The sequence below is a fragment of the Lagenorhynchus albirostris genome, chromosome 19 (assembly GCF_949774975.1).
Source record: "Lagenorhynchus albirostris chromosome 19, mLagAlb1.1, whole genome shotgun sequence".
Lineage (NCBI taxonomy): Eukaryota > Metazoa > Chordata > Mammalia > Artiodactyla > Delphinidae > Lagenorhynchus > Lagenorhynchus albirostris.
The window spans coordinates 50787847-50814784 of NC_083113.1; the positions used below are offsets into that span (position 1 = coordinate 50787847).

The 26938-nt window shown below is 43.8% G+C and overlaps 1 protein-coding gene across 8 annotated transcripts in view; it reads left to right on the forward strand.

Annotated features, from left to right (window-relative positions):
• The window catches only part of WWOX (WW domain containing oxidoreductase), a 977376-nt gene that overhangs the window by 38629 nt on the left and 911809 nt on the right, over window positions 1-26938 (forward strand). For all 8 annotated transcript variants that reach the window (XM_060130089.1, XM_060130090.1, XM_060130091.1 and 5 more), the window contains exon 5: window positions 20372-20478. In XM_060130089.1, the coding sequence (XP_059986072.1) occupies window positions 20372-20478 (107 nt within the window). The remainder of the gene's footprint in view (window positions 1-20371; window positions 20479-26938) is intronic.

The window sequence follows — 26938 nt, forward strand, 5'->3', positions numbered from 1 at the left end:
AGGAGGCTTATGGAGTGCATCTCAGAGCTGCTGGCCTGTGCAGTGAAAGGGGAGTTGCATTCAGCCATCGCCTGCCACCCCATCAGATCGGGGTAGCCCCATAGGTATTAAATGCCCTGGGATTTTTGGTTTCACCTGTGTGGGTCCCGAGCAGGTTTCTGTGGGTGTGCCATGCTACACGACAGGAATGGGGTGGGGTGCACACTGCAGCCCCAAGTGAGGCTGTCCAGTTGCATTTGTGTGAAATCTCTTGACGGCTGCACAGAGACGGTGGCCGTAGCAGCAGCTGGGGTGAGATGGGACCGGGAGAGTGGACGTAGGTATAAGAGGTACCCAGCCCACCCCGGAGCCATCACATGGCATTCTCCTTGTGTGTCTTCACATCATCTTCCCTCTGTGTGTGACTGTCTCTCTGTCCAAATGTCTTTTTTTTTTTTTTTTTTTTTTGGCTGTGCTGCGCGGCACGCGGGATCTTAGTTCCCCGACTAAGGGTCGAACCTGTGTCCCCCGCAGTGGATGCGTGGGGTCTTAATCACTGGGCTGCCAGGGAAGTCCCCAATGTCTCCTTTTTATAGGGACACAGGTCAGATTAGATTAGAGCCCACACTAATCTAATTTTGACTTGATCACGTCTGTCAACACCCAGTTTTCAAATAAAGTCAGCTTCCGAGGTTCTGGGGTTAGGACTTGGACATACTTTTTTTTTTTAGTTCTTACAGTTCAAGCCATAAGAACCATGCTGTTGGGCTTCCCTGGTGGCAGAGTGGTTGAGAATCTGCCTGCTAATGTAGGGGACACGGGTTCGAGCCCTGGTCTGGGAGGATCCCACAGGCCGCGGAGCAACTAGGCCCGTGAGCCACAAGTACTGAGCCTGCGCGTCTGGAGCCTGTGCCCCGCAACAAGAGAGGCCACGATAGTGAGAGGCCTGTGCACCGTGATGAAGAGTGGCCCCCGCTTGCCACAACTAGAGAAAGCCCTCGTACAGAAACGAAGACCCAACACAGCAAAAATAAATTAATAAATTAATAAACTCCTACCCCCAATATCTGCAAAAAAAAAAAAAAGAAAAGAACCATGCTGTTAAAGAAAACAGCAGTCAGTCATTCACAAGCCATGCTTGCAACAGACACTTATTGAGCGCCTACCGTGTACTCGGGACCCGGGGATACAGCAGTAAACAAAACATTCCCACCCCTGTGGAATGTACTCTCTTATGGCGATTGATTTTCAGAAGTAGTTGTTCTCTTGTCTTCATCACCCATTAGGAACCAAGCAGGGAATTGCCTCCTTTCCAGAAACAGAGCAGGCTGCCTTGAGCAAGTAAGTTCCCCGTCACAGAGGTGTTGACGCGCAGGCTGGGTGGCTGCTTACTGAGGATGCGGCAGAGGTGACTTAAGTGCCGGGCAGGGCTTTGGATTTGTAATGGTTAAGTTCCCCTTCTGACGCCAAGATGGTCGGATTGCATGGATGGACTTGTTCTCAGACTCCATCTGTTTTGTCAAGTACCATACTTGGCTTCTTTCTGTATAGCTTTCAGGGGGAACAAACAGTGTTTTCACAGCTTTCTCATTAAAAAAAAAAAAAAAAATTCCAGGCTTTTGGATTTTAACCTTCTTTTTGCACCCTTTACTCCTTTGAGAATATCATGGGACCTCTGGCTTCTTTCCACAAAGAAGGGGCAAATCAGTGCATTTGTAGCCTGGCATTTCTGTACAAGTTTGGGTGGGAGGGAAGGATAGCCCATGGATCCTGAATTAAGAAATCCTGATAGTTTTCAGGAATTACAATCATTAATAGCAGTTAAATCCATATACTTGCTTTAGAGAGTGCTTTTATTCATAAAAAATCATTGAATTGAATAGAATTAGAAATAACAATATGCCTAGAGAGGTTTAAGTTTTTATTGTTATGGTTGCTTTTCTGATAGAAATTTATCAGCATGTAATTAATGAAGTATTATTGATTTCAGAATTACCCTTTGCTAAACAATGGAAATTTCCTAAATACCTGGCAGGTAATGAAAAAAGTTCAGTTACTGACAGCCTGTCATAGTTGAATCTAAAACCTAGGGGCAAAATACATATATTCTATGTAGTTTCCATTTCTAGAGCCTGGATTTCTAATTTCTTCCCTATAGAATTTTAAATTTTTCTTTTTTTTTTTTTTGAAAGATTGGTCGCCCCCCCATTATTGATTTCCTTCTTTTTATAATCTCTTCATAGTTTTGATTTTCATATGGAAGGTAATTATTAAAATTCGTCTTTTGGTGGTCAGTAAATGTAATTGATTTAAGAAAACTGGAAAGATTTGGTATCTTTCCAGTTTGGAAGGTCCATGAGGAATGTTTATGGAATTGAATTCGGGCTTTGCCACACTTCCAACAGCTTTTAAAAGTGTAATAGTTACTGCCTCTGTGGAAATACAAATTACTCAAATATTACGTGATGAAAAACTAATGTTAGTTTACTTAGAACAAAACCGTGTAGCAGTGTGTTATAGCCACAGGAACTCCTCAGCTAAATGTTAAGTAAATGCAGTGAAAACATTTGTAAAAACATCATGCTACAAAAGAACTAGTAGTGCCAGATCCCCCGCAGTAGCTGGATGCTCAAAGACACATGGGTTGTGAGTTTCACCACTGTATTCGTGGTATCTTCGTGCTCTTTCACCTTGGCTGTGATTAATTACCTGGCACACCAGAAAAACGTTGTTTTGCTTAAGCATTGGTTGCGTGTAGGATGTTGCTTGACATCACGATTATGGGTGAATCACTTGAAATAAATCCTTTTCCTCGATAGACAACGTTGTGCTCCTTTCCACAGAAAGATGAAGTTAGTACCATTACCTGTAATGGAGGTTTGCATTTTTCTAATTTCTTATTTAGGCTGATCTGAGCAAAGATGTTCAAATTTCCATTTATTTAAACAAGATGGAGTTCTTGCTATGCTGAAGGAATATTTTTAGCTTAGTAATTTACTTAGAAACTGCCTCATTCAATATTTGATGTTAAATTTGAACTAAAACACAGAGCATCATAAGACATGGGTTCTTACATTAACATTTTGTTGGATTGGAAACAGAATCAACACATTAGTCATCTTAATTCATTTAGGTTGGCTTTCTCCAGAATTCTGGAATCCAAAAACAACATATTTGTCAATTTTACACACAAAGGGAGAGGCAGGATATAGTTTATAGTTAAACATCCAGCTTTGCAATGAAAAGCTGATGCAGTTACAGTAAGTTGAATGAAATTCAGGGTGAAACAAACAGTGTAATAAGATTTTGATGCAAACTGAATACTTTAAAAATTTGTTTTATATTTGTTTAAATGAGATTCACTTTATAGAGACTTTTATAGAATCTCGTAAACTGTCTAAAATTAAGTTTTCTTTGGTTGTTATCCACAGGAGTTCTGGACTTGGCTGTTGTAATTATTAACATTTTCTTTCGTAGAAAATCTACAGGTCAAGGTCACCTTCTTGTCCTCCCATGCTTTGTTCTTGTTTGGCTTCAGGTCAGTTTAGAATTGAATGTTAAAAGTGCATTGTCTATTCCAGGGGTCAGCACACTGTGGTGCATGGGTCAAATCCAGCCCTTCCCTATTTTTGTAAATAAAGTTTTATTGTGACGCAGAGATATTCACTCATTGACTTACTGTCTGTGGTTGCTTTCATGTTTAAAACAGCAGTGACAGAGACCATAGGGCTTGCAATGATGAAAATATTTACTATCTGGGCCTTTAGAGACAATGTTTGCCAACTCCTGGTTTATTTTTTTTAACATGTGTTTCTCATATAGGGATTCCTCTGATAAAATTTCAGAGTTGTTGAAATAAAGAATTGGTATGCTCTTTTTCATATAATAGAGAGGGCACTATAAAGTATTCTGTTTCCTTTCTTTACCAACGTTGCCAGGAAGCTCAGAACTAACATTTAAATGCTCAAGTGAGAAACTAGTTTACTTCAGATTCCTGGTAGATCAGATTTTTATTTTTTCCTTCTTAATATGGGTACACATTTCCCCCTTTTTAAAAAAATCAACTTTTTTGAAGTATAAGTTACATATAATAAAACACACACATTTTAATTGTACACATGAATGACTTTTGACAAATGTGTATACCTGGGGAAACCACCACCCCAACCAAGATACAGAACATTTACTTCTCCTCGGCAATTTTCCTCCTGCCTCTTTGCCCCAGGTACTTTGTCAGTCTCCTTCCCCACCCTGACCCCAGGCATCTACCGATTTTCACCTTATTCTTAATTTCTGTGTTGCATGCCGGTGTTTATTATGCAGTGCTTTAAATACTTCTTGGGAGGAGTTGGGGCAGTGATTAGCAGTTGAATAGCTCAGCTGCCTGAGTAGCTAAGGTTCCTTGATTCTGTTGAGTGTCCTGCACAGGTTTTTAGATTTCCATAGGAGAATGTGAGATGTGTGGAGAGCCTTTTAGCAAGTGTTGTGTTAATAGGAAGCCTAACATATTGAAAACTTGCTACTTGCCAAGGATTCTGCATAGTTATTTTATTTGATGTTCCTTACAGCCCTGTCAGAATACATCTTAATATCCCCCTTTATGGTTGAAGAAAGTGAGGTTCGTAGAAGTTAAGTGTATTAGTTTCCTAGGGCTGCTATAACAAACACTGTAGACTGGTGGCTTAAACAACAGAAGTTTTTTGTTTCACATTTCTGGAGACCAGAAGTCTGAGGTCAAGGTGTTTGCAGGGTTGATTCCTTCTGAGGGGTGTGAGGGAGGGGTCTGGTCTGGGCCTCCCTCCTTGGCTTGTACATGGGCATCTTCAAGTTCATGTGGCATTCTCTCGGTATGTATGCTCTGTCCAAATTTCCCCTTTTTATAAGTACACCAGTAATGTAATATTAGGACTCACCCCAGTGATATCACTTTAACTTGATTACTTCCACAAAGACCCTACCTCCAAATAAGGTCACCTTCTGATTCTTAGGACTTCATCATAAGAATTTTGAGGCAGGAGACATGGTTCAACCCAGAACACCCAGCATCCTTTTCAAGGCTCAGAGGTTCCTAGGAAGTGGCAGAGGCAGGATTTTAACTCAAGTCTGACGCCCAAGAGTAGCCCTTGCAGGATGGTGCTAGGAAGGGGGTGGTGGTGGGGGGCAGTTCTCAGAAAATGACAGCGTCGCCATGGGGGAAGCTGTAAGGGGTTCTAGAGGCATCATGTCCTAGAGGCCAGTCTTTACTCTTCCAGTGAACTGTTTGGCCTTGCCTTTTCTGAGCCTCAGTTTCCTTATCTGTATAATAGGGATAACAGGATCAAATACCATGCTGCTGAGGGCAAAGTGGGACTGATGTAAAAGTGGTGTGTACGTGTGAAGTGCTAGACAGCGTGTGTGTTGGAGAAGGTCAGTCCTGGGCATTAACAAGGCCAGAGGATTTTCACCTTGAACAAGTACCGCAGTCCCCCGAAGGCTTATTAGAACACAATGCTGGCCACAGCTCCCAGAATCTCTGACCCAGCAGGTCTGGGGTTGGGGCTGGAGAATTTGCGTTTCTGGCAATTCTCAGGTGATGCTACTGCTGCTGGGCCAGGTACCACTCTTTGAGTAGCAAGGAACTAGATCTCCCTCTCTTTTTTTTTTTTTTCTTCTTCAGTTCTCTTAAGAGAAACTCCAAGGAGAAGTTAGATTTCTGATAGGAGTCTCATTTCCTCCCCCTCAGTTACTTGACTCATGTAGGAATGACATAAACACTTACATCTTACTTCCTGGTGGTTGAGGCCAGGAAGCTGAGGGAACATTGCCTTTTCTCCTTTTAGATCTAGTTGATCAGGTCAAAAGCAGCAGTGTTTTATTCTGTTTGATTGTTACAGCAAACTACCACGGACGGGGCAGCTCCAACAACAGAAATTTGCTTCTCACAGTTGTGGAGGCCGGATGTCCAAGATCAGGGTTTGAGCAGGGTTGGTTTCTCCTGCGGCTTCTCTCTTTGCCCTGTTGATACCTCCTCCTTGCTGTGTCCTCATGTGGTCTTTTCTCTGTGTGCACCCGTCCCTGGTGTCTCTCTTCTTATAAGGGCACAAGTCCTGTTGGATCAGGGCCCCACCCTTATGACCTCATTTAACCTTCATCACCTCATTTAGGCCCTGGCTCCTAATACAATCACATCAGGGGTTAGGGCTCCACATATGAACTTTTTTCTTTCTTTTTTTTTTTTTGCGTTACGCAGGCCTCTCACTGTTGTGGCCTCACCCGTTGCGGAGCACAGGCTCTGGACGCACAGGCTCAGCGGCCATGGCTCACGGGCCCAGCCGCTCCGTGGCATGTGGGATCTTCCCAGATTGGGGCACGAACCCATATCCCCTGCATCAGCAGGCGGACTCTCAACCACTGCGCCACCAGGGAAGCCCTCCACATATGAATTTTAAGGGGACACAGTTCGGTTCATAACAACCAGTACGGCTCCTGATCTGTTTTTCCTCCAAGAAATTCTTTGATTGCGTGTTTACTTCTTCTTCTCTATCTGTCGCAAAGCACTGAAGTAAATCTAGTCCACCTTGCCTTCTAGAGCCTCTAAAATGTTATATGCTTGAGGGGCAGGCTGCATGCTTGAGGCAAATAAATAATTGAGCTGAGCGTGCTTCCTCAAGCTCTCTGATCCGGGAGGAAAATCTCCACTGGAGTCTTTTGCGGCTTCTCCCCAACGGCATGGGCTGCCACTGCTGGGAGGTGGGGAGCCTCCAGGCGTGCAGGTTGAACAGAAGTTCTGTGCAGGCCTGAGTCCTCCGTTAGGGCTCGGGTGCCTTCACAGACTCTGACAGTGCTCCCTCCTCTTCGAATTGAAGTTAAGCCTCATCCCTAGCCGTGTATGTTAACCTGTGTGGGGACTCTGATTGTGACCCTCTTGGCCCAGAGGCAGCAGCAGCTGCACGAGGGGAGCCAGATGCAAACCTATAGCTGACGGAGGCCCCAGGAACCAGGCAAAATCAGCCCCAGCTGGAAGGCACCGTGTGCATCTCTGCCATTCATGGCAGGCAGGTGCACGATCACGGTCATGGTTAGATCGCATGTTTCCCGAGAGGTATACATTTCACAGATGGTATGTTTCGCCAGTCCTTCGTCATGGTATTCCAAAGCAGAATGTTATCAACCTGAAAACAGACAGCTCTTTCCCTTCTCCCCCTTCCAGCGAGTCTGACTTCGTTTAGGCAGCTCTTCTTAGCTTAAAAAGCGATGGAGAATTTCTTTTACAAATTATATGGCCCCTGGGGACCCAGGCACTGTAATCACTGGGTGTGTTATACCAGAAAGGTAAGCATCAAACATAATGATTCCTTGTGTTTTGTTCTGGGCACCTTGGCTTGTGAAAGGAAATGAAGAGTTTTGTTTACTTCCTCTTCTGGAAAGCTAGTGTTGCTGGTACCTTCTTCCCAGGATTATTGTGGACTGTCTATTGCAAGAGAATTCACCCGAAACATAAAGCTTACTTTTTTTTTCCCCTATTACCGAGTTGAATTGAAATGATTTCGGCATTCGTATTTTTTAAAAAAAACAAAACAATGACAGAAACACACACACACAGCTAAGCCAACAGTTAGATTTTACAGAACTTAAAAAAAGTGATTATATTAAAGATGTCCTGGGAGAGCGTGGTCTGGTTATATAGCTTATCGGGGATACTTTTTTTCTTAATGACGACAAGGTAAGAGTTACCCTTCAATTAGGTGTTTTTTGCATTAAAATCAGTTTGCTTTAAAGTGCTGTATGTTTTGTCTCCTTGGTGTATCGTTCATTTTTGTAGTTAACACTTCTTAATCAGTAAATGGTTACTTCTCAGTAAATGTCTGCTTACAGATTTTCTTTCCACATAAGGGGATGTTGTGGGGGTCACTGATTTTAGGACAGGTCATGGTGGACCCAGAGAGCACAAAGTTAATAGAACTTTCTCCCTGTGCATCTAGCTTTCATGACTGAATTTAAGTCAGGCTTCTGAGAAGTTGCATCATACAAAGTAAAAGTCAATTTGGACCCTTTAAAAGTGAGCCTGAGAAAAGTGCTGAATTTTCCCAGCATGGTGTTCTGAGCACCTCCATATGACTTTGGGAGCATAAAGAGTTTAATCTTTTCAAGTGGCAAAGTCCTACACCACTTTTTTAAAAAAGGTGAGAGCCAAGGTCGATCAGAAATTTAAAAAAAAAAAAAAAAAGGGCCTGAATTAGAAAAGTAGTTAATATCGCCACATTGAAGGTGTAGGCTGGAGCAGACTTTTCGTTTCTGGAAGCTCTCAGTGGACTAGAGGAGTTTTTTTTTTGTTTTTTTTTTTTAAACAGTTCCATCCTGACCACTTCTTAATTGACAGGAGTGGAAAATATGTTGGTAGACAGGCGATCGTGGCCGCTTTGGTCGTTAAGAAGGTAAAAGAAAGGGATCTCTCTTTGGACAAGTATGGGTGCAGGACCTACGTGGCTGCCCTGTTTGCTCTAAATCATAAAGAACCTTGTCTTGAGCAGAGGACAGAGTAACAGCGGCTGCCGTTGTGAAAGGAAATCCTGGCCCAGCTGTGAAAACAGTGAACCACTCGGTAATATAATACAAGTGTGCTTGTGAAGTCAGAGCTGGGTTCTCTTCTTCTCTTGAAGTGGCTATAAATTCATCCATCAAAGTAAAAAAAGGCCAAACTTCAAGGTAAATCTTTCCACTCCTAACCACGTAGAAACACTTTGGTTCTCTTAGTAGATACGGCTGTGAGTGCGAATTAGGAAAGGTGACATCATAGGGGGGTGTGTGTGTGTGTGTGTGTGTGTGTTTGTTTGGTGTGTGATTTGTTAGTTACAGAAAAAGGCTTGCCTTCCAAAGAACGTAAACTTGAACAGAATAGCGTATGCTGGGTTTGGAATTATAGAGCCACTGTATATCTTTCCTTTGTTAATGACAGTGAGTGAAAGAAGCTTTATCTTGTTTAGACCTTTTAATACGTAGTGGTCTCTCTGTCCAATAAACTAGATTAAAAAATTTTTATTTTACTGCGAAGCCTTTGTTTTTGCTTCTTCTGTTTCATCCTGTTTTTTTCTTGCTAAGGACCTGGGCCAAATTTCTAAAAGTGCCGTGCACTTTGTTAAAAAATCCAACGTGGCATGACTTTCTTCTTATAGGGGGTGGTCTTTATCTTTGATTTTAATAAGGATAGTCCTTTTAAGTTTGGCACTGAAGCCTTTTAGAAATTAAAGAGAAAATTTGAGCATAACTTAGAACGGCCATGGTGTTAAGATTGTCCCTTGTAAAACAACTCATTGGTTGAAAGCATAGAGGCAGGGTTAAATTAAGTCCATACTTTTAAGTTATTGACCTTGGAGAGCGTGGAGAGAAAGTTTATTTCTGTGGATTAGTTTTCCCGTCTCATAGGCCTGACACAGAGAAGCGTTTGTGAAAGCGAAGGATGGTGTTAATTCTGAGCCCCGTGATGAAATATTAAATAAGAGAGAAGATAATTTGATAATGCCTCACGGTTTGGGGACAGATTCCATAAAGTAAGTACTTTTATGTAACAGAGTAGCTGACGAGGCCTCAATTCTTTGCCTCGACATGGTAACACAGAAAAGAAATAAGCATTGGTAGACTGTTGACATTGAGGCCCACGGCATCTGGACCATTTCTCTCTCTTTCAGAAGGACCGTTGCTTAGTTTAGCTTACATTATGTGAATGCTACAATGTGAACATACCTCATAACAGCCACAAAGCACATGTATCAAATTCTCTAAGTCATATTTAACAGATAGAGTTAGCAGACAGTTGGGCCGGGTGAGTCGTGTTCCACATTGGTTTCTCCTGCCTTCAAGGAGCTCCTAGTGTGTGCCTGGAACTCACATGGTGAGTGTGGTGGTTTGAGGGCCCCCCTGCCTTGAGCTCAGGCTACACCACTTGGGGATCCTTCTCCATTTTTGCCCTCTGATCTCAGTGAGTCCCCTTAACCCCTGGGATTGTCGGTTTTCTCATCTGTGAGATGAGGACAGTGGCACTTCGTGGGGTTTTTGTGAAGTGTGCCTTCGATTAGATAATGTATCTCAGAAAGCACCTGGCCACAGTGCTCAGCATGTAGTAACACCCCCCCCCCCGGGTGGTCCTCACCTTTCTACAGTCTTCTCTGAAAATAGAGCGTTTGGAATGAGAACGGGTTTTCCTTTTTTCCTTTCTCCCTTGCCTTGATTTCTCTGTATTAAAGTTTATAAAGGCTTAGAAATGATCCACTAGATACCATTCAGTTTTTAATTTTGAGTTTCTTACCCTAACAGGCATGCACGCACCGTGCTAAAAATGGAAACAGGATAGATGTTATCAGATGGAAAATAAGGCTTCCTTGCCCCTGACCAATAATAGCTCTTTTGCTGAAATTATCAATGTTAACGCATATTTAAGCATGTACGTCCCCTCTTTTTGTTTCACCCGTGGGATCATACTTGCTGGCTAATCTGTACTTTGATTTCTTTTTTTTCTTAATGGCGGAACACGGCCGTGTTTTCTTGTATCCATCTCGTTTCACCTCGTTCTTTTCTGTGCGTGCCATCAGTTTATTTCACCTAATTGATGGGCGTTTAGGTTGGTTCCAGGTTGTTGGCTGTTACGAACAATGCTGATGGAATATCCCTCTCACATTGTTTGCTCATGTGGGCAAGTATATTTATAGGCTGCATTTCTGGTTATGGAATAATTGGGCGAAAGGGCATGTCCACGAACACTTGGATAGAGTCCAGTTGCCCCCAAAGATGTTGGGCCATTTTATATTCCACTCCGCAGCCCCTCCCCTGTTAATCTCTCAGGTTGCCTGTTGCCCCCACACCCTTACTGACACGGATACTGCTGGATTTAGTTGCCCTTACAGAATCTGTCTTCTCTGGGTTGCCTAGCACCGTGTTAATTGTAGTCTTTGGGTACTTTTCTCACTGTGATTGCTAACACACTGGAATCTGGACTGTTACTGGCAGGTCAGGTGAGAACCTAATTCAGCCAGCTCAGTGGCAGCACTGGTGGGCAGCCTGGGGTCAGTCTTGCCTCTTGAGAGATCCCGGGCAGTCAGTTGGAATTTATAATATAGCTTTACAAAACATGGTGTCTGCATTATACTGCCCAGAGCATGTAAACGCAGCCTGTCGATGTTTCAAAAAGGTACTGCAAGTGAGCCGGTCGTTTCCTGATTCTCTCTTCTCATCGCTTGAATTGGCATCCTTCTTTGGTAAATAGTTATATTTAGGATCTTATTTCTGTTATTGGGTGTGGAGGAGCCTCTGTGTGGTACTTGTACGTAGCTGTATAGAATGCCTACGTGTAAAAGCAGGGTTGGCTGTGACTTCTTCTGGAGAGGTCTGTGTAGTTCTGTAATTTCTTACGAGTTGGAAGCTGTGGTTAGTGTTCACTGAGCACAATCTCTAAGTCTTTGGATTATCCGGTCGCTGCCTTTGCGGTCTTGATCTTAGAGTTGTAGTGACTGCATCTCCTCGAATTTCCTGGGAAATGCCCTTGGAGCGTCAGATTTCAGTATCGTGGTCAATGTCATGTCACCGGAACTTGGTTTACATTAATCGGATCAGTTAGGAAAGTAAGGTCCTTGTGTTGATACTCATAGGAGAATGTGGGTGAAACTCGCATCCTTAAAGCTAGTGGTTTATAACACAAACATTGTCCCCAAATTTGAATTGTCCCAAGATCTAACTCAGGATGAAAGACATTAGGCTCATCTTCTTGCTCTGTACGTGTCAGTAGATCTCCAGGGAGGGAGATGCCTTGTGCTGGAAGATTCTGCAACTTGTTGATTGGTTCTACAGGTTGCTTTAGTGGTATGTTCTAGGGGCGGGAGGTAGGGGGATGATGGTGCAGAGGGGAGGAATCACCATCTCTGTGGCCTTTTACTTTTTATTTTTTTAAATCTACTTATTTATTTACTTTTGCTTGAGTTGGGTTTTCGTTGCTGCACGCAGGCTTTCTCTAGTTGTGGCGAGCGAGGGCTACTGTAGCACTGGGCTACTGAAGCTCAGTGCGTGGGCTTCTCATTGCGGTGGCTTCTCCTGTTGTGGAGCATGGGCTTTATGTGCTCGGACTTCAGTAGTTGTGGCACGTGGGCTCAGTAGTTGTGGCGCACGGGCTTAGTTGCTCCACGGCATGTGGGATATTCCCGGACCAGGGCTCGAACCTGTGTCCCCTGCATTGACAGGTGGACTCCTAAGCACTGCGCCACCAGGGAAGCCCATGTGGCCTTTAAATTGGGTACAGTTACAAGTAACATTTGTCTCCAGCGCTTCACAATTATAAGTTAATAATAGCAACCCATTAGAAATTACTGTGTTGTAAGCCCCAGCTCCTTTGGGCATCTTAATAAAATTGATAATTAAAACCATAATTTACAGTAAATGGGGACACTGCCCAAGTAAATCCACAATTTGGGGAAAATTAAAAAACTAAAATCAGAAGGAACCTTCCAAGCACTGGAGAGAGAAATGGCCTCGTTCTTAGCTCCGACTTCAGCGGGAACTTTGTTGGTATCTTTGGGGCCTGGCTTCCCACCTTGATGTTCTGTGTGCCTGGGAATTCTGTGACTCCGTCCCCATCTATCCGACCTGCCTGTGAGTCTCACTGGGTGTGGCCACTGTTCTATCCCCTTCCATCACCAGACCCAAACCCACCACCCCTCCCCGGATTCCCTGTCTGGGTAAACCAATTGCCAACCTCACCCATGCCGCGGATGGCATCCCTGGAGACCTTGGATACTGCCTCAGACTTAGATTCAGGCTTTCTGCTTCCCAGTGGTTTTCTAATTTTCCCCTTAGCTGTTCAGCATAAGAAAGTATCTCATCCCTGCTGGCTGATTACAAGGCTTCAGTATCTTCAGGCAGTCGATCTTCTGCATGACCACCAGAGGTATCTTAAATGGATTAAATAACAGCAACAGTAGTAACAACACTAATAGTGATAATTCATAGTGCTACTCTGTGGCTAAATCCTTGCCGGCCTTTGATCTTGTTTTGCCACGCACCCAGTCTCTTTTTCGCTCGACCGGTTCATTTTTATGCCCTTTGGTCCCAAAGTCGTTCTAGGTCCAGAGTTCCTGTGACCACTCAGGGACATTTGGGAAATGCAGGGTAGGTGGGAAAAGGAACTGGTACCACAGACCCAAATCCCTGCAGGTCCCTGCATCATTACCATTGTATTTTCCTGTGCAAAGCTGAGCACCGCTGCCATTTCTTCCAGGCGTTGGTAGCATCCTGGCCTCCTTGTGCTTGACACAGTGGGGTTTGACACGCCTTAAAAAAAAAAATCTCAAGCAGATCGGTGTGAAGCCTTCTTTGAGATACGGCAGATGACACGTGAGGATTCTGATTGAGGCAGTTTCGTGGTCAGGCTCGAGCCATTGTCTCTTGCAGGGATCTTGCCCCCTTATGATGTGCGTCTGAGCATCAGATGCCCACAGTAGCCTGGCAGGTGACGCCAGCATTGGGGGTGGTGACCGTGGCCAAAAGGAGAGCCTAAAGCCCATGTCTAGCCTGCAGGGGCTCCTCAGACCGCCTGCTGGTCACCAAGTGGAATTGGGGGCCCAGTATGTTCCAGTTGTAAGCTTTTACAGAGAAATTGACATCTAATCCAACTTCTCTGGAGTTTGTGGATATATAATTGCCCCAGTTTTTTTAATGCTGGCAAGTAATTTGTACTAGGAAGCAAGGGGGAATAAAAGGATGCAAGAGAGGGCAGGACGGAGAGAGAAAAAGGGAGGAGGGAGGCAAAATGTGGGCCAAAGGGGACAAGTCTGTGGGCTTGATTTACGCTGTGATTACCAGTGTGTAACCTCTATAGTAGACACGGAAACCTAGTGTAAGATAAGCAGGCATTTAATATTTTTTTGGTATGTTTTCCCTTTTCTGGTACTTTAATGTTTGTATGCAAAGCTTGAAACCCAAGTCAGGGAAATATTAAATCTCCACAGCCATTTGGTTTTCCTGATTGGATCAGACGTAACAAGTGCTGGAAAACCGATGATGCCCATTGTTTTAAAACGTCTTCCATTATTTTCTTTATATTATTAGTTTTTTTTTTTGTTTGTTTGTTTTTTTTTTGCCGTATGCAGGCCTCTCACTGCTGTGGCCTCTCCCGTTGCTGAGCACAGGCTCCGGCCGCGCAGGCTCAGCAGCCATGGCTCACGGGCCCAGCCGCTCCGCGGCACGTGGGATCTTCCCAGACTGGGGCACGAACCCGTGTCCCCTGCATCAGCAGGCGGACTCTCAACCGCTGCACCACCAGGGAAGCCCGAATATTATTAGTTTTAAATATTCCTCTGGACGCACTCTTGCCACCTCCATGCAGTTAAGCTGGTTCAATTTAAACATTGTCATAAAGTTAATTTTTTACAAGATGAATCAGGTTATTAAATTTAGTAAACCATTGCCTTCATTATTTTGTGCAAACTTTGGCACTGTGCAGTATTGGCTTAGCACCACTACATTTAGCTAATTAAACTGGTCATCAGCTGCGTTATTATGGGAGTGAGGGATGCTATTCTCATGGGCTTTTCCTGGATTTTAGCAGTAGGTAGCATTATTAAACTTTTTTTTAATTTATAAAACTCCACACTCAAGAGATATGGTTTACTATAAAAGTGTTACTGTCCTTCATGTTAAACCATCATCTTTTGAAATATCCCTGCTTTGTGTTGCTCCAAAGGCAGTTGTACGGGGTAAGAAGACAGAGTTGTCCGTTGCAGGTTTTAAAAGTAGACTAGCAATATGTAGCACATGGCTTAGATAAAGGAAGATAGATGTAAAACTCAGAGTGTAATTTTACACGACACGGGGACAGATGGTTTAACCATAGCTACAGTCAGGAATTATCTAAAGGAGAGAGGGTGCAGAGTGGTGCCTGCAGCCTGTTGCCGCCATAGTGTCAGATGTGCTCTTTTTGGTCTTTTGCCATTAGGTTATTTTGTCAAGTGAGACGGCGTGACTTAACAAGTTTGTCTGGGAAAATAAATTTTGATAGCAAAGCGGCATGCCCTTTTCCCTCACAGATTTCTAGGTAGTGTCATTCAGAACTGCAGTGAGCAGTATCTTTGCAGGATTCCAGTATTTATTCATTGTTTAAAAGGAAGTTAGAGGGCCATCAGTACTGTTTGAAACAACTTGGGTTGTTTTAAAACAGTCTGGAGGGCTTCCCTGGTGGCGCAGTGGTTGAGAGTCCGCCCACCGATGCAGGGGACGCGGGTTCGTGCCCCAGTCCGGGAAGATCCCACGTGCCGTGGAGCGACTGGGCCCGTGAGCCATGGCTGCTGAGCCTGCACGTCCAGAGCCTGTGCTCCGCAACAGGAGAGGCCACGACAGTGAGAGGCCCGCGTACCGCAAAAAAAAAAAAAAGTCCGGAACTGTAGCCTGTTAGCAACCTGTAAGGACATTCATTTCTTTGGCAGTTATTTATTGAACCTTACTGGGGGGTTAGTCCTATGGGCCACAGAGATGAAAAAAGCACAGATTCTGAGGAGTTTACGGTTGTCCTGGTAAATCAGATAAATAAAGCCCTGGGGCCTGCCTGGACCTGCGTTGAATTGATGCTTCTTCAGTCCATTAAAAATATGTTTGCTAATGAATGACGAGGCATTGCATCCGCCATCTTCCCCCACTCCCCTGTGTGGCTTTTTTTTTTTTTTTTTTAACACTCTTGGATGAAAATGTGATGAGAAATATGTCTGATGATTGTCCTGACCTGGAAATTTTGTAGGGACACAGAGTCCCTCATTTTCAACAAGATCCGGGTGTGACAAGTCCTGTGATTGCAAGTGAAGTCGTTCTTGGCCACTTCATGCTGTACCTCCATATGGCCGTCAGCATTTCATTAGCTTGATTGATGTAGCACATCCGTCAGCAGGAGTTTGTCCCGTGCCCGCACCCGTCCAGTTTTGGAACAGCTGGGCTACAAAACCTGTTGTTGTACTTCTCTCTCTTTCCCCAAACGATCTGGGTGCCTTTTGCTCACTGGGGATAAGGGTTGAAATTGGCATCGTGGATCCAAATGAGTACATTTCAGGTTGTTGTTTCTTGCCTTGAAGATATAGCTCCCAGCACCTTTTAGTACAGACACCAAAGAGGAGGCAAACAGATTTAGATGTGCAGTATTTCAGATGTGAAATTTTTTGTGTAATTACTTTAACCTCAGAGTCAAGTATAGAAGGTCATCCTTAGATAATGGTAAGTGAATATCTTGGGATATAGTGCTCGGCCTAAACAAAGCTCAAGTGTGTTCTTAAGCCAGTAATCAGACAAATGGAGTGGTAGATCTTGTATCTCATTTCTTTAGATTCTGGTTGGTGTTCAAACCAGTTAGCTCACGGGTTGCTCTTGGGAGCAGACCTAGGAGAGAGTTTTTTTCAGTCATGATGGCTGTACTATATTTGCTAGTTCATATAAATCAGGACTTTGCACTGAACTGGATTTTGGAAAGGATTGGGAACTAACATTTGTTTTCCCACCTACTGTGTTTATATTAGGTTCCTAGTGTATGTTTACTATTCACTCCCCGTTTTAAGAAAAATGACTGAGTTTCTGACGGGTTAAAGGCACAGCCTTAGGTCTGATAGCTTATAAATAGCTGGAGCTGGGTCAACACATATGTGTCAAACTCCTGAGTTTGAGTTTTCCACTATGCTGTGCTGGCTTCCCTTGAGAACTAGTTTATATAAATAGACGGGCCTCCATGAAGATTAGATATATGGAAGTGATATGAATGCGTGACCTTTGCTTGACTCTGTCACATGGCAGTCTCAGTGAGATAATGATTCTCTGATTGTTCATACATATTAACGTTATCTTGGAAGCAGTAATCTCTGATCATTTGACACGGCTTTGGCTGAATGACATTGCTACCTTCTCTGGTAGAATTGATTGCTTTGTTGGTGCAGCGTACTGTGTACGATTTTCCACAGAGCTCACAAGATGTGGTATTTTACACTTTAGAACAGTGGGGTGGTGTTCAAGCTCTGAAATGAGATCCTCCCTTCCCCTCCCTTCCCCTCTCCTTTCTCTTTTCACATCAGTAATGTCTAAGAGTTCTAGTTGCTCCCCATTTTTGCCAACATTTGGTGTGGTCATTATTATTATTTTTAATTTCTAAAAAAATTTTAGCCATTGTAGTAGTAGGTATGCAGTATTATCTCACTGTATCTTTAATTTGCATTTCCCTAATGACTAATGAGTTCAAGTCTTATAAAATAGTTGAGTTTTTCTTCTTTTTCTATTCTGTGGAAGAGTTGGTGTAAGGTTGGCGTTTTTATTTTCTTAAAAGTTTGGTAGACTTTACTGTTCAAGACAAATGGATCCAGAGTTTTCGTTTTGAGAATTTTCTTTAAAGATATACATTTTTTTCAGTTCTTTCTCTCCTTGCAGCAATTTTAAGTGGTGTCTTTCTGGGAATTTGTCTTTTTCACCTATATCTTAAATTTATTGGTGTAAAGTTCATCATATCTTTTTATTTTTACTTAAAAAAAATTTTTTTTTAATTTGAAAATTTTTGGCTGCGTTGGGTCTCTGTTGCTGCATGCGGGCTTTCTCTAGTTGCGGTGAGCAGGGACTCTTCGTTGTGGTGCGCAGGCTTCTCATTGCGGTGGCTTCTCTTGTTGTGGAGCACGGGCTCTAGGCGCGCAGGCTTCAGTAGTTGTGGCATGTACGCTCAGTAGTTGTGGCACCCGGGCTCAGTAGTTGTGGCTCGCGGGCTCTAGAGCGCAGGCTCAGTAGTTGTGGCACACAGGCTTAGTTGCTCCGCAGCATGTGGGATCTTCCCGGACCAGGACTCGAGCCCATGTTCCCTGCATTGGTGGGCGGATTCTTAACCACTGCGCCACCAGGGAAGTCCCCATCGTATCTTTTTAATAGGATCTGTAGTGATGTCCTTTTGTTCTCCCCTGCTATCTGCCATTTGTGTGCTCACTTGTACACTCAAGTGTGTGTCCTGGTGCTCGCTCGCACACGCTCTCTCTCTGTCTCTCGTGCTAGCCCTTTTTCAGTTTTACTACTTTTTTCAAGGAAATGACTTTTGGATTCTTTGTTCCTCTGTATTTTATGTTTGTTTTAATTTTGTGTCTTTATTTTCATTGCCTTCCTTCTGCTTTCTTTAGGTAATTAGCTGCTTTAAAATTTTTCTTACTTAATAGATGCTGAGCTCATTTTCTGTTCTAATATATGTATTTAGGGCTGTAGATTGGCCTTCATCCATGGCTTTACCTGTGTTCTGTAAGTTTTGATATGTAGAATTTTTGTAATAATTCAGTTTAAAATATTTTCTGATTTTCGTTGTAATTTTTGGAGTCACAGTTTCTTATTTAGAAATGTGTTGCATAGTTTCCAGATAAGGGAGTTTTCTAGGATCTTGTGTCGAGGTCTGATTTTATTCTGCTGTGGTCAAGGCCATACTTTACGATTTTAATCTTTTGAAATTGGTTGAGACTTCTGGCCATGCACATGTTCAATTTTGGTAAATACTCTTTAAGTACTTGAATATACATTTGCAGTTGTGTTCAGTGTTTAAGCATATTCAGTTATTTCCAGTTGATCAGTTACTTTCAGATCTTCTATTCTTTCCTGTTTATTGACATTTTTATGTTACTGATAGGTTAAAATCTTCCACTCTGATTATGAACTTCTCTATTTCTCCTCTTAATCCTGTGAACTTTTGACATGTGTGTATGTGTATAAATTTAGAATTGTCACATATTCCTTATGGATTAGAACTTACCATTATGAAATATTCAGTTTTTTCTCTTACAATACTTCTTTTGGTTCATCTTTACATGGTATATCTTTTCTCATTCTGTTAATTTTCTTTATCCTTATGTTTAAGGGTATAAAACATAACATACACACTTCTGTAAGGAGCATATTTTATATGTGTTTTGTTCAGTCTGACAGTCTTTGTTTTTTGATTGCAATTTTTAGTCCAATTTAATGTAATTACAGATATATTTGGGGTTAAATATACAACTTTATTATTGACTTTCTATTTATCTAACTTGTTTTACATTCCTTGTTCTTCTTGCCTTTTTTAAAAAAAATTATTCTTCTTCCCCTTTGTATTAACTGATTAAATTTGTATTATTTTACTGTTCTCTCAGTGGTAATTGGAGGCATTACATCTCTCAGCAGTAATTGTAGAGATTATATTTTTGACTTATTAAGGTCTCATACAGAGTAGTATTTTATCACTTTCTGGACAATGCAAGTGTCTTAGAATATTTTAATACCAAGTACTTTCCTCCTAGGTTATATGTCATTATTATCAGTATAGTAATGCTCACTAGGTATTGTAAAATTTACAAACTATTACTTTTATCATTTAGATTTTTTCATGTATTTACCCTTTATGTTACTCTGTCATTTTCCACATGTCCAGATTTCTATCTAGGGTCATTTTCCTCCTATCTGAAGAGCATTCTTCAGTATTTCCTCTAATGTAGACATGCTGGTGATATATTCCCTCAGCTTTTGTTTGTTAAAAATTTTGTTCACCTTTATTTTTGAAGGGTGTTTTCACTGGGTATGGAAGCACCAAATGCTGGCTCACCTCTCTTAGCTTTTCAGCTTTTCCAGATGTTGGCCCCCGAAATTCTCAAGCATAGTGTTCCTCTGATGCCTTCAAAGAGGGTGTGTGTGTGTGTGTGTGTGTGTGTGTGTGTGTGTGTGTGTGTGTGTGTGTGTGTGTGTGTGTGTGTGTGTGTGTGTGTGTGTGTGTGTGTGTTGTTTTGTCCAGCTTTTCTAATTGTTCTTAGTGGGAGGGTGGGTCTAGGAAACCTAGTTGCCATTGCTGGAAGCAGAAGTGCTGGAAATAGTACAGAGCACATTGTCAGGAACTTAACAAATATTGTTGTTTTACTTTCCAGGTTTGTTTTCTCTTATTAGACTGTAAACTCTTGGAGGGCAGTGACCATGTCTACATATTTATGTATCCTTACTCTTTATACTGATCACACGATTTAGTTGTTATGAAGCAGTGGTTCAAAGGCTGGCTGTGCCGCGAGCTCTTCTGTGGCTTGGCCTTCGCCTTTGAAATCACTTTGTTCCTGGGGCAGCTTTGCTCAACCTCAGCCCTGTAGATATTTGAGCCAGATGATTCTTTGCTGAGGGGGCTGTCCTGTGCATCGTAGGATATTTTGTAGCATGCCTGGCCTTTACCCGCTAGATACCAGTAGCACGCCACCCCAAACTGTGACTACTGAAAGAAACGTCACAAGTTATTTGCAAATATCTTCTAGGGGGCAAAATAGAGTCTGGTCGAGAACCACTAGGGTAATGCGTTTGGCACTCAGTAAAGGCCATTCAGTATGGCTCAGTGCTTTGCATTTGTGTTTTCTAAATTTGATTTTCCTTTAAACCGTAGGGTTTGAAACCGCCAAAACTTTCGCCCTCCATGGTGCACATGTGATCCTGGCCTGCAGGAACATGACAAGAGCCAATGAAGCCGTGTCACGCATTTTAGGAGAATGGGTAAGTGGGTGCTTGATTTTTTTTTTTTTATAAATTTATTTATTTTTGGCTGCATTGGGTCTTTGTTGCTGCGTGTGAGCTTTGTCTAGTTGCGCTGAGCGGGGGTTACTCTTCATTGCTGCGCGCGGGCTTCTCATTGCGGTGGCTTCTCTTGCTGCGGAGCACGGTCTCTAGGCACACGGGCTTCAGTAGTTGTGGCACACGGGCTCAGTAGTTGTGGTGCGTGGCTCGCAGGCTCTAGAGCACAGGCTCGGTAGTTTTGGCGCACGGGCTTAGTTGCTCCGCGGCATGTGTGATCTTTCCGGACCAGGGATCTCACCTGTGTCCCCTGCATTGGCAGGCGGATTCTTAACCACTGCGCCCCCAGGAAGTCCTGATTTTTTTAATTGTCAAATATACATGCTGGGATAAACACATGGAGGTTTTCGTACAGTTCATAAAGTTTATTGCTCTTGGAATAATGTTTTCTTTATCTTTAAAGTCATATTCACTTTGTTTATTTTATGAATGAAAGGACAAGCAAGCCCTTTTATAGTTTGTTTATAGTTCATTGTCAGTGTCACCTGCTTTATTAGTCAGAGGTTTGAGAATGTTTACTCATTCAGCTCATTTATTAAGAAAAACAAAATGTGGTTGACGCCCATGAATGCAACTAAGAGGTTATTTACGGTTTTTAGGATGACAAAGTGGCCAGCTTTAACCCTGTCTCTGGTTTTTCCTTTTTGCTTTTCTCTCTCTGTGCGGATGTTGGCGTTGATATCCCTGTGCACAAACATTCATTGAGGGCCTGCGGTGCTGTTGGGGTTAAGGATAATAGCGTCGAATAAAACACAGTACCTGCACTCATGGGCTTCTAGGTAGGAGAAACAGACCCTAAAGGGATAATTAAGTTTAATATTTAATGTAATGTCAGGTTATAAATGCAGTGCAGGACAGTAGAGCAGAGTGAGGGCCCAGGAGTTGACAGCGTGGATTATTTCAGATCGGGTGGCCAGCAGGGACCTCTCTAAAGTTGTGACGTTTGATCCAGGGTCTGAAGGAAGTAAAATGGTGAGCTGTGCAGAAGTCAGGGGAAATACTTCCTACACAAGTGCAAGGGAGGTAGGGGCGTGCCCGGAGGATTCTAGGATCAGCAGGGACGCTAGTGTGGCTGGAGGGCAGTGAAGCGGGAGGAGGTTGCCAAGGGGCTCCGAGTCAGTGGTGACATGAGAGGGTTTGAGCCAGAGTGACACAGCTTGATTGATTTTTTTAACACGTCACTGGGCTTTGGAGTGATGTCCAGACTGCATTCATTCATTCCCGTGTTTGTGACGTGCCCCACTGTCAGAGGCACTGGGCATCCGGTGTTAAGGAAAAACAGGTGTTGCCACTGTCCTTGTAGAGCTTTCAGCTGAGGGTGGAAGACAGCTCCATCCAAAGAAAGGCAAACATCAGTGTAGACTTGAAATGATGGAAAGTGATACGAAAAAAGGATGTGGCGCTCCAGAGTGGTGAGTAATGCCAGGGAGGCGGAGGACACTTGGGAGTCCCCAAGAAGAGGTGACTGAGCCGAGATCTCAAGAACGATCAGGGGAAGGTGGGAGAAGGGTCAAACCGGCAGAGGGGGTGGCCTGTGCAATGGCCCTGGGGCGGGGGCGGGAGAGGGGTGAGGGGGAGACAGTCAGGGGCCTGGAGCAGAGCATGAACGGGTTGGATAATCCTTGCCAAGACTGTCTTCATTCTCTGAAAAGCGTGGAAGATTTCTTGCCATCCGAAGAAATACACCATGGTCTGTTTAAGAGAATGTCCAGTGTTCTGGACTGAGAAGTTATGAAAGTCAAGAAAAGGGAGATTTATTTCTGTTTTTTCAAGCAGAATTTCAAGTTCAGTGTATTTCAAATGAATTCTTGTCGTGATCTCACTGGATTCATTATTTTGAGTTAAATTAAAAAAAAAAGAAAACAGGGCCCGCTTTTTTCCAGTTATCTTAGCATATTTCTAACTTCAAAGTTAAAAAATACAATAACCTCCACTAGGTGGTATAGAGCAATCTTCAGAGATGTGCAGAGAGCGAATGGTAATACATGCATATGGTTTGAATCTTCATAAAGTGTGTAAAACGAAAAGTGAAAGTCCTCTGCAGTTCTTCTCTTGGGAGGTAAATATCACTGTTTCTTGCGTGTTCTTCCAGAAAAAGGTTGTGCATACTACGCAACACACCTACATACTGTTATGTACCTTGATTTTTTTTCACTTACTACTAGAGGAGATTTTTTTTCTTAGCAGTGCATAGAGGTCATCCTCATTGCTTTTAGCTGCTGTATGATACTCCATCACGTGTTTATGCTGTCATTATTTAACCAGTCTCCCTTTTTGGTGGACATGGAGGTTGTTGTCATTGTTCTGCTCTTCCAAGTGATGCTCTCTTAAAGTTCAGTCTCTCTCACATTTTCATCCAAAATTGACTCTAATCTCTGCTGCAGTGAGCGTTCTTGATACATGCTTTTGTGAATACACCGTAGGGCAGAATCTTCGCGGTGGACCCATTGATTCAAAGGGCAGATGGACTTAAAGCTTGGGTAGCTGTTTCCAGTTTTCATCTAGTAAGTTGGGCCAATTTCTGCCTCCACCGAAAATGTTAGAACGACACCTGGGATCGAGCAGCAGGGAGTATCAAACTCGTAAAATTTTGCCCATGTGACATCATATTTAGACTAAAAAAAATCAAATTCCAGTGGCACTCGTGATATTGTCAGAACCATGTTGTACAATGTGATACTAATGTTTAAACCAGACTTGGAAGATAATGCTCAAACCCAGTTATCTACGCATTTTAAAAGTTGTCTTCCTTTCCCGTCATATATGAGGACAGATTCACCTGGATTTATCCCATTATCACTCTTGTTTGATGCTTAGGGGCAGAAATTTCTGGATCTGCCCTCATTAACTGTGGGACTTTGGAAAGTTTCTTGATCCATTTGGTGCCCCGTTTCCTCGTCTCTAAAAGAGAAGGTTGAACAGGATGATCTCAAAGACCCGTCATTTAGTTTTTCTTTCTTGCTTTCTAAGCCATAACTGGGTCCCTGTGAGTCAGTTTCAGAAGCCCGCATTTATCATTGTGTAGATACATTCTCGCGTAGAGTAACTTGACGACCAGCAAGCAACTCCCCCACAGGAAGAATTATCCCAAAATATTCGCTGTCAGGGATGTGAATAGAGGAAATGGGAAGGAAAACCAAACTTACACTCACATGGAATTTCAGATGTTCACATTAGATTTTAGAGGTTGTAGACTGAAGAAACTCAACACTTTTATCGTCTCTCGTCTGTTCACTTGTTCTCTGTGAACCCCATTGGACCACATTCCTTACTCCCCCTAGATTCTGATTATGGAAGCTCCAATTTAGCACCAAAAGCCGGCATTACCATTTCGCCTCATTGCACCGTTACCAGAGTACAGAGTGTGTGAGAAGCTGCCTCAGCGACCTGCGTGGAGCCGCCTCCCCGTGCCCTGTCCCCATGTCCCCACCCTGGGTCTGTGCTACTTGGTTTCCTCCAGGCCTTTCCTTACCTGGTCTCTGCATAGGGATTTTGTCTGGCACGTTAGTAGATGCCACCTTCTTGTGTTTCTCGAGGTCCGTACTTTATCTGGCATGAATCACATCACAAACAGAGCCTGGAAGGTACTGCAACACAGCGGCGCCGTGCCGGAGATTCTCACAATGATGCAAAGTTTTTTGTTGCAGCAAAAGCTCCCTCCGAGGTCTTTGGGCATTTAGCTTAGCATCGGCTCACACGTGCTGAGGCTCTGGGAATGGAGTTCCTCCCTGCCTGGTGTTTCTCTTCTGGCCCTGCCCAAATCGCTGCGTCCCTGACACTCATGTCTGCCTCCAAGCCAGTGGAATGTAACTCTCACGTCCACCACCCGGCATCTAACAGCCACCATTTATTGCGTCCCTGTCATGTGCCCCGTCCTGGTCAGGGCCTTTTGTATCCCTTTTATTTATTTATTTAAATTCAATTAAATTAAATTTAAGTTTTTTGTCTGTGCTGGGTCTCCGCTGCTGTGCGCGGGCTTTCTCTAGTTGTGGGGAGCGGGGGCTGCTCTTCGTTGTGGTGCGCGGGCTTCTCATTGCGGTGGCTTCTCTTGTTGCGGAGCACGGGCTCTAGGCGTGCGGGCTTCTGTAGTTGTGGATCACGGGCTCTAGAGCACAGGCTCAGTAGTTGTGGCACACGGGCTTAGTTGCTCCGCAGCATGTGGGATCTTCCTGGACCAGTGCTCAAACCTGAGTCCCCTGCATTGGCAGGTGGATTCTTAACCTCTGTGCCACCAGGGAAGCCCCTGTGTCCCTTATTTAAGATGAGGCAAAAACCTGCTTTTCCCCATTTCACAGGGGAGCCAGTGGAGGTTCAGAAAGGTGAAGGGAGTCCCCCAGAGTCACGCAGCTGGTGAGCGCGGAGGTGGGTCCCAGTGTGTCCATCTGGCCTCCACCCCACGGCCCAGCTTTTCTACCACGTCCAGCCTCGTGTGTGTGCGTTACCTGTTCCAGGCTTTGCTTTAAAAATTGCTAGATGCTATTGGAGTGATTAATGTCAGGATTAATCATATTTCTCAGAGGAAGCTGCTCTGATGTCCGTTATTTATTGTCCTAAGCAATCGCTTTTCATTCAAGATGTCCTGTATGGAGTCCTCAGGACACTTTGTGGGGGAGATCCAGCTCTTTTGTAAAATATAACTTAAATGACACCACATTCCACATGGAATTATATTGAGAGCATGTATGTAATTACCACTACTGCTGATTATTTCAACGGGAAATGCCCTCCTGCTGAGATGTTTTAGATGCTCCAAAGTTAGAAATAAGAGAAGCATTGAAAACAATTAAAATTGGGTAACGTGGACAGTGCAGAAATGAACTACCCTCTTAAAAGGCCAATCCATTTAGCGTAATTAAAGAGCGAGGGAGGACGGGGGCGTCCATGAGTCCCCAGTTATATTTAAGTACAGAGCCTCTGGAAATGAGGTTCCTGCCTGTGTTGTTAGCAGTAACCATATGAGGATGTGGTTTACCTCCTTCATATCCTCAAGTGGATTACTTGCTCACGTCCCTTACTCCTAAGACAAATGCTTAATTTTCTCCCGGGTGTTTCAAGGACCCCAGATGGCTGGCTGAGTAGGAAGTTCATCTTCCTGTTTTGGGGATGGCGTGGCTTCTCTTTTCCTCAGCAGCACTGTCTGTATGTGGGAACTCCATGTGCGTTCTCCAAGCCTGGGACTCAGGTGTGTCTGAATCCCTGCAGTGCTGTGGCTTACTCCTTCCTAAGTACTTACTGGAGTGGGGTTCTGTCGCTCTGTTTATGGAGGTCTGGTACACCCCACGCTCCATCCTGAGATCTGAAGACCTCCACGAGGTGTTGTCTGAGAAGAACAATAGATGATTAGCTATCAGAATGCATCTTATGCACAGCCACAAGACTCCAGCATCCCAACGGAGGGCTTTTGAAAGTGGGGCTCCCTCCTCCCTCTTACTTTATTATAGGTTCTAAATTTTGGATCTCTAAAACTTCTGGTCCTGGGGAGGAAGGAGGATTGTTGATTACAGCTGGAGCAGGTGGGCCTGCGGTTGCCCAGGCACCTACCAGTGTGTGCGGGGAGGAGAAGGTCTGGGGCCATGGCTGGGGTGGAAGGGGGATTCAAAGAGGGCATGGGATTGTTTTAAGTGCCCAGCCTGCCTCACGTGTACCAGGCCTTACTTGAACCTGCTTATCGTGTAAAGGGTGACATGGGCAGTGTCAGAGAGCTAGCTGGCTTATGGAGGCCGCCCGTTAGTGAATGGGGGGCCCGGGAATGTTGTGAAGCTCCAGCATCTCCTGGGGATTGAGATGACAGTGAGGTGGGCAGGGTGGGCTGGCCTGGAAGAGGGGCTCACGGCCCCCCCGCCACCGTGGAGTGATTAGGTGACCCACTCCTGATTCTCCAGAGTGCATCTTGGATTCGTTCCCCTATCAGAAGGGAGGAGGGACCCAAGTATGTTGAGGTTGGCGAGAAGGCTTGGTCCCCGAGAAAGACTGCAAGCCCAGGCTTTCCTAACTTGTCTTTTTATTTGGCCTAGACGTCAAGTCTTCCCAGCGACTGGTTAGGATGACATACCATTGGCCAGGAGCACACAACAGGGATCCGGCTCGGCCACTCTTGTGTTTTCTTGGGTTATCTACCCGAGATTTCCAAGAGGTCTGGAAAAGGCAGGCAGCGTGGTCTTCAAGATGCCTCTTGGGCATATGTCTTTTGGGGAGGCAAGTCATCTCCAGTTGATAAACATGGCTCTAAAATACGCTGCATTTTATTGGCAAAGATTAGAAGCAGATACACTCTGTGACCTTGGGCAAGTTTCTTTTCTAAACCTTAGTTTTTTCATCTGTAAGACCTAAATACTAATATCTGTGCCGGGAGATTCAGGTGCCTATGAGTATTAAGGCATTG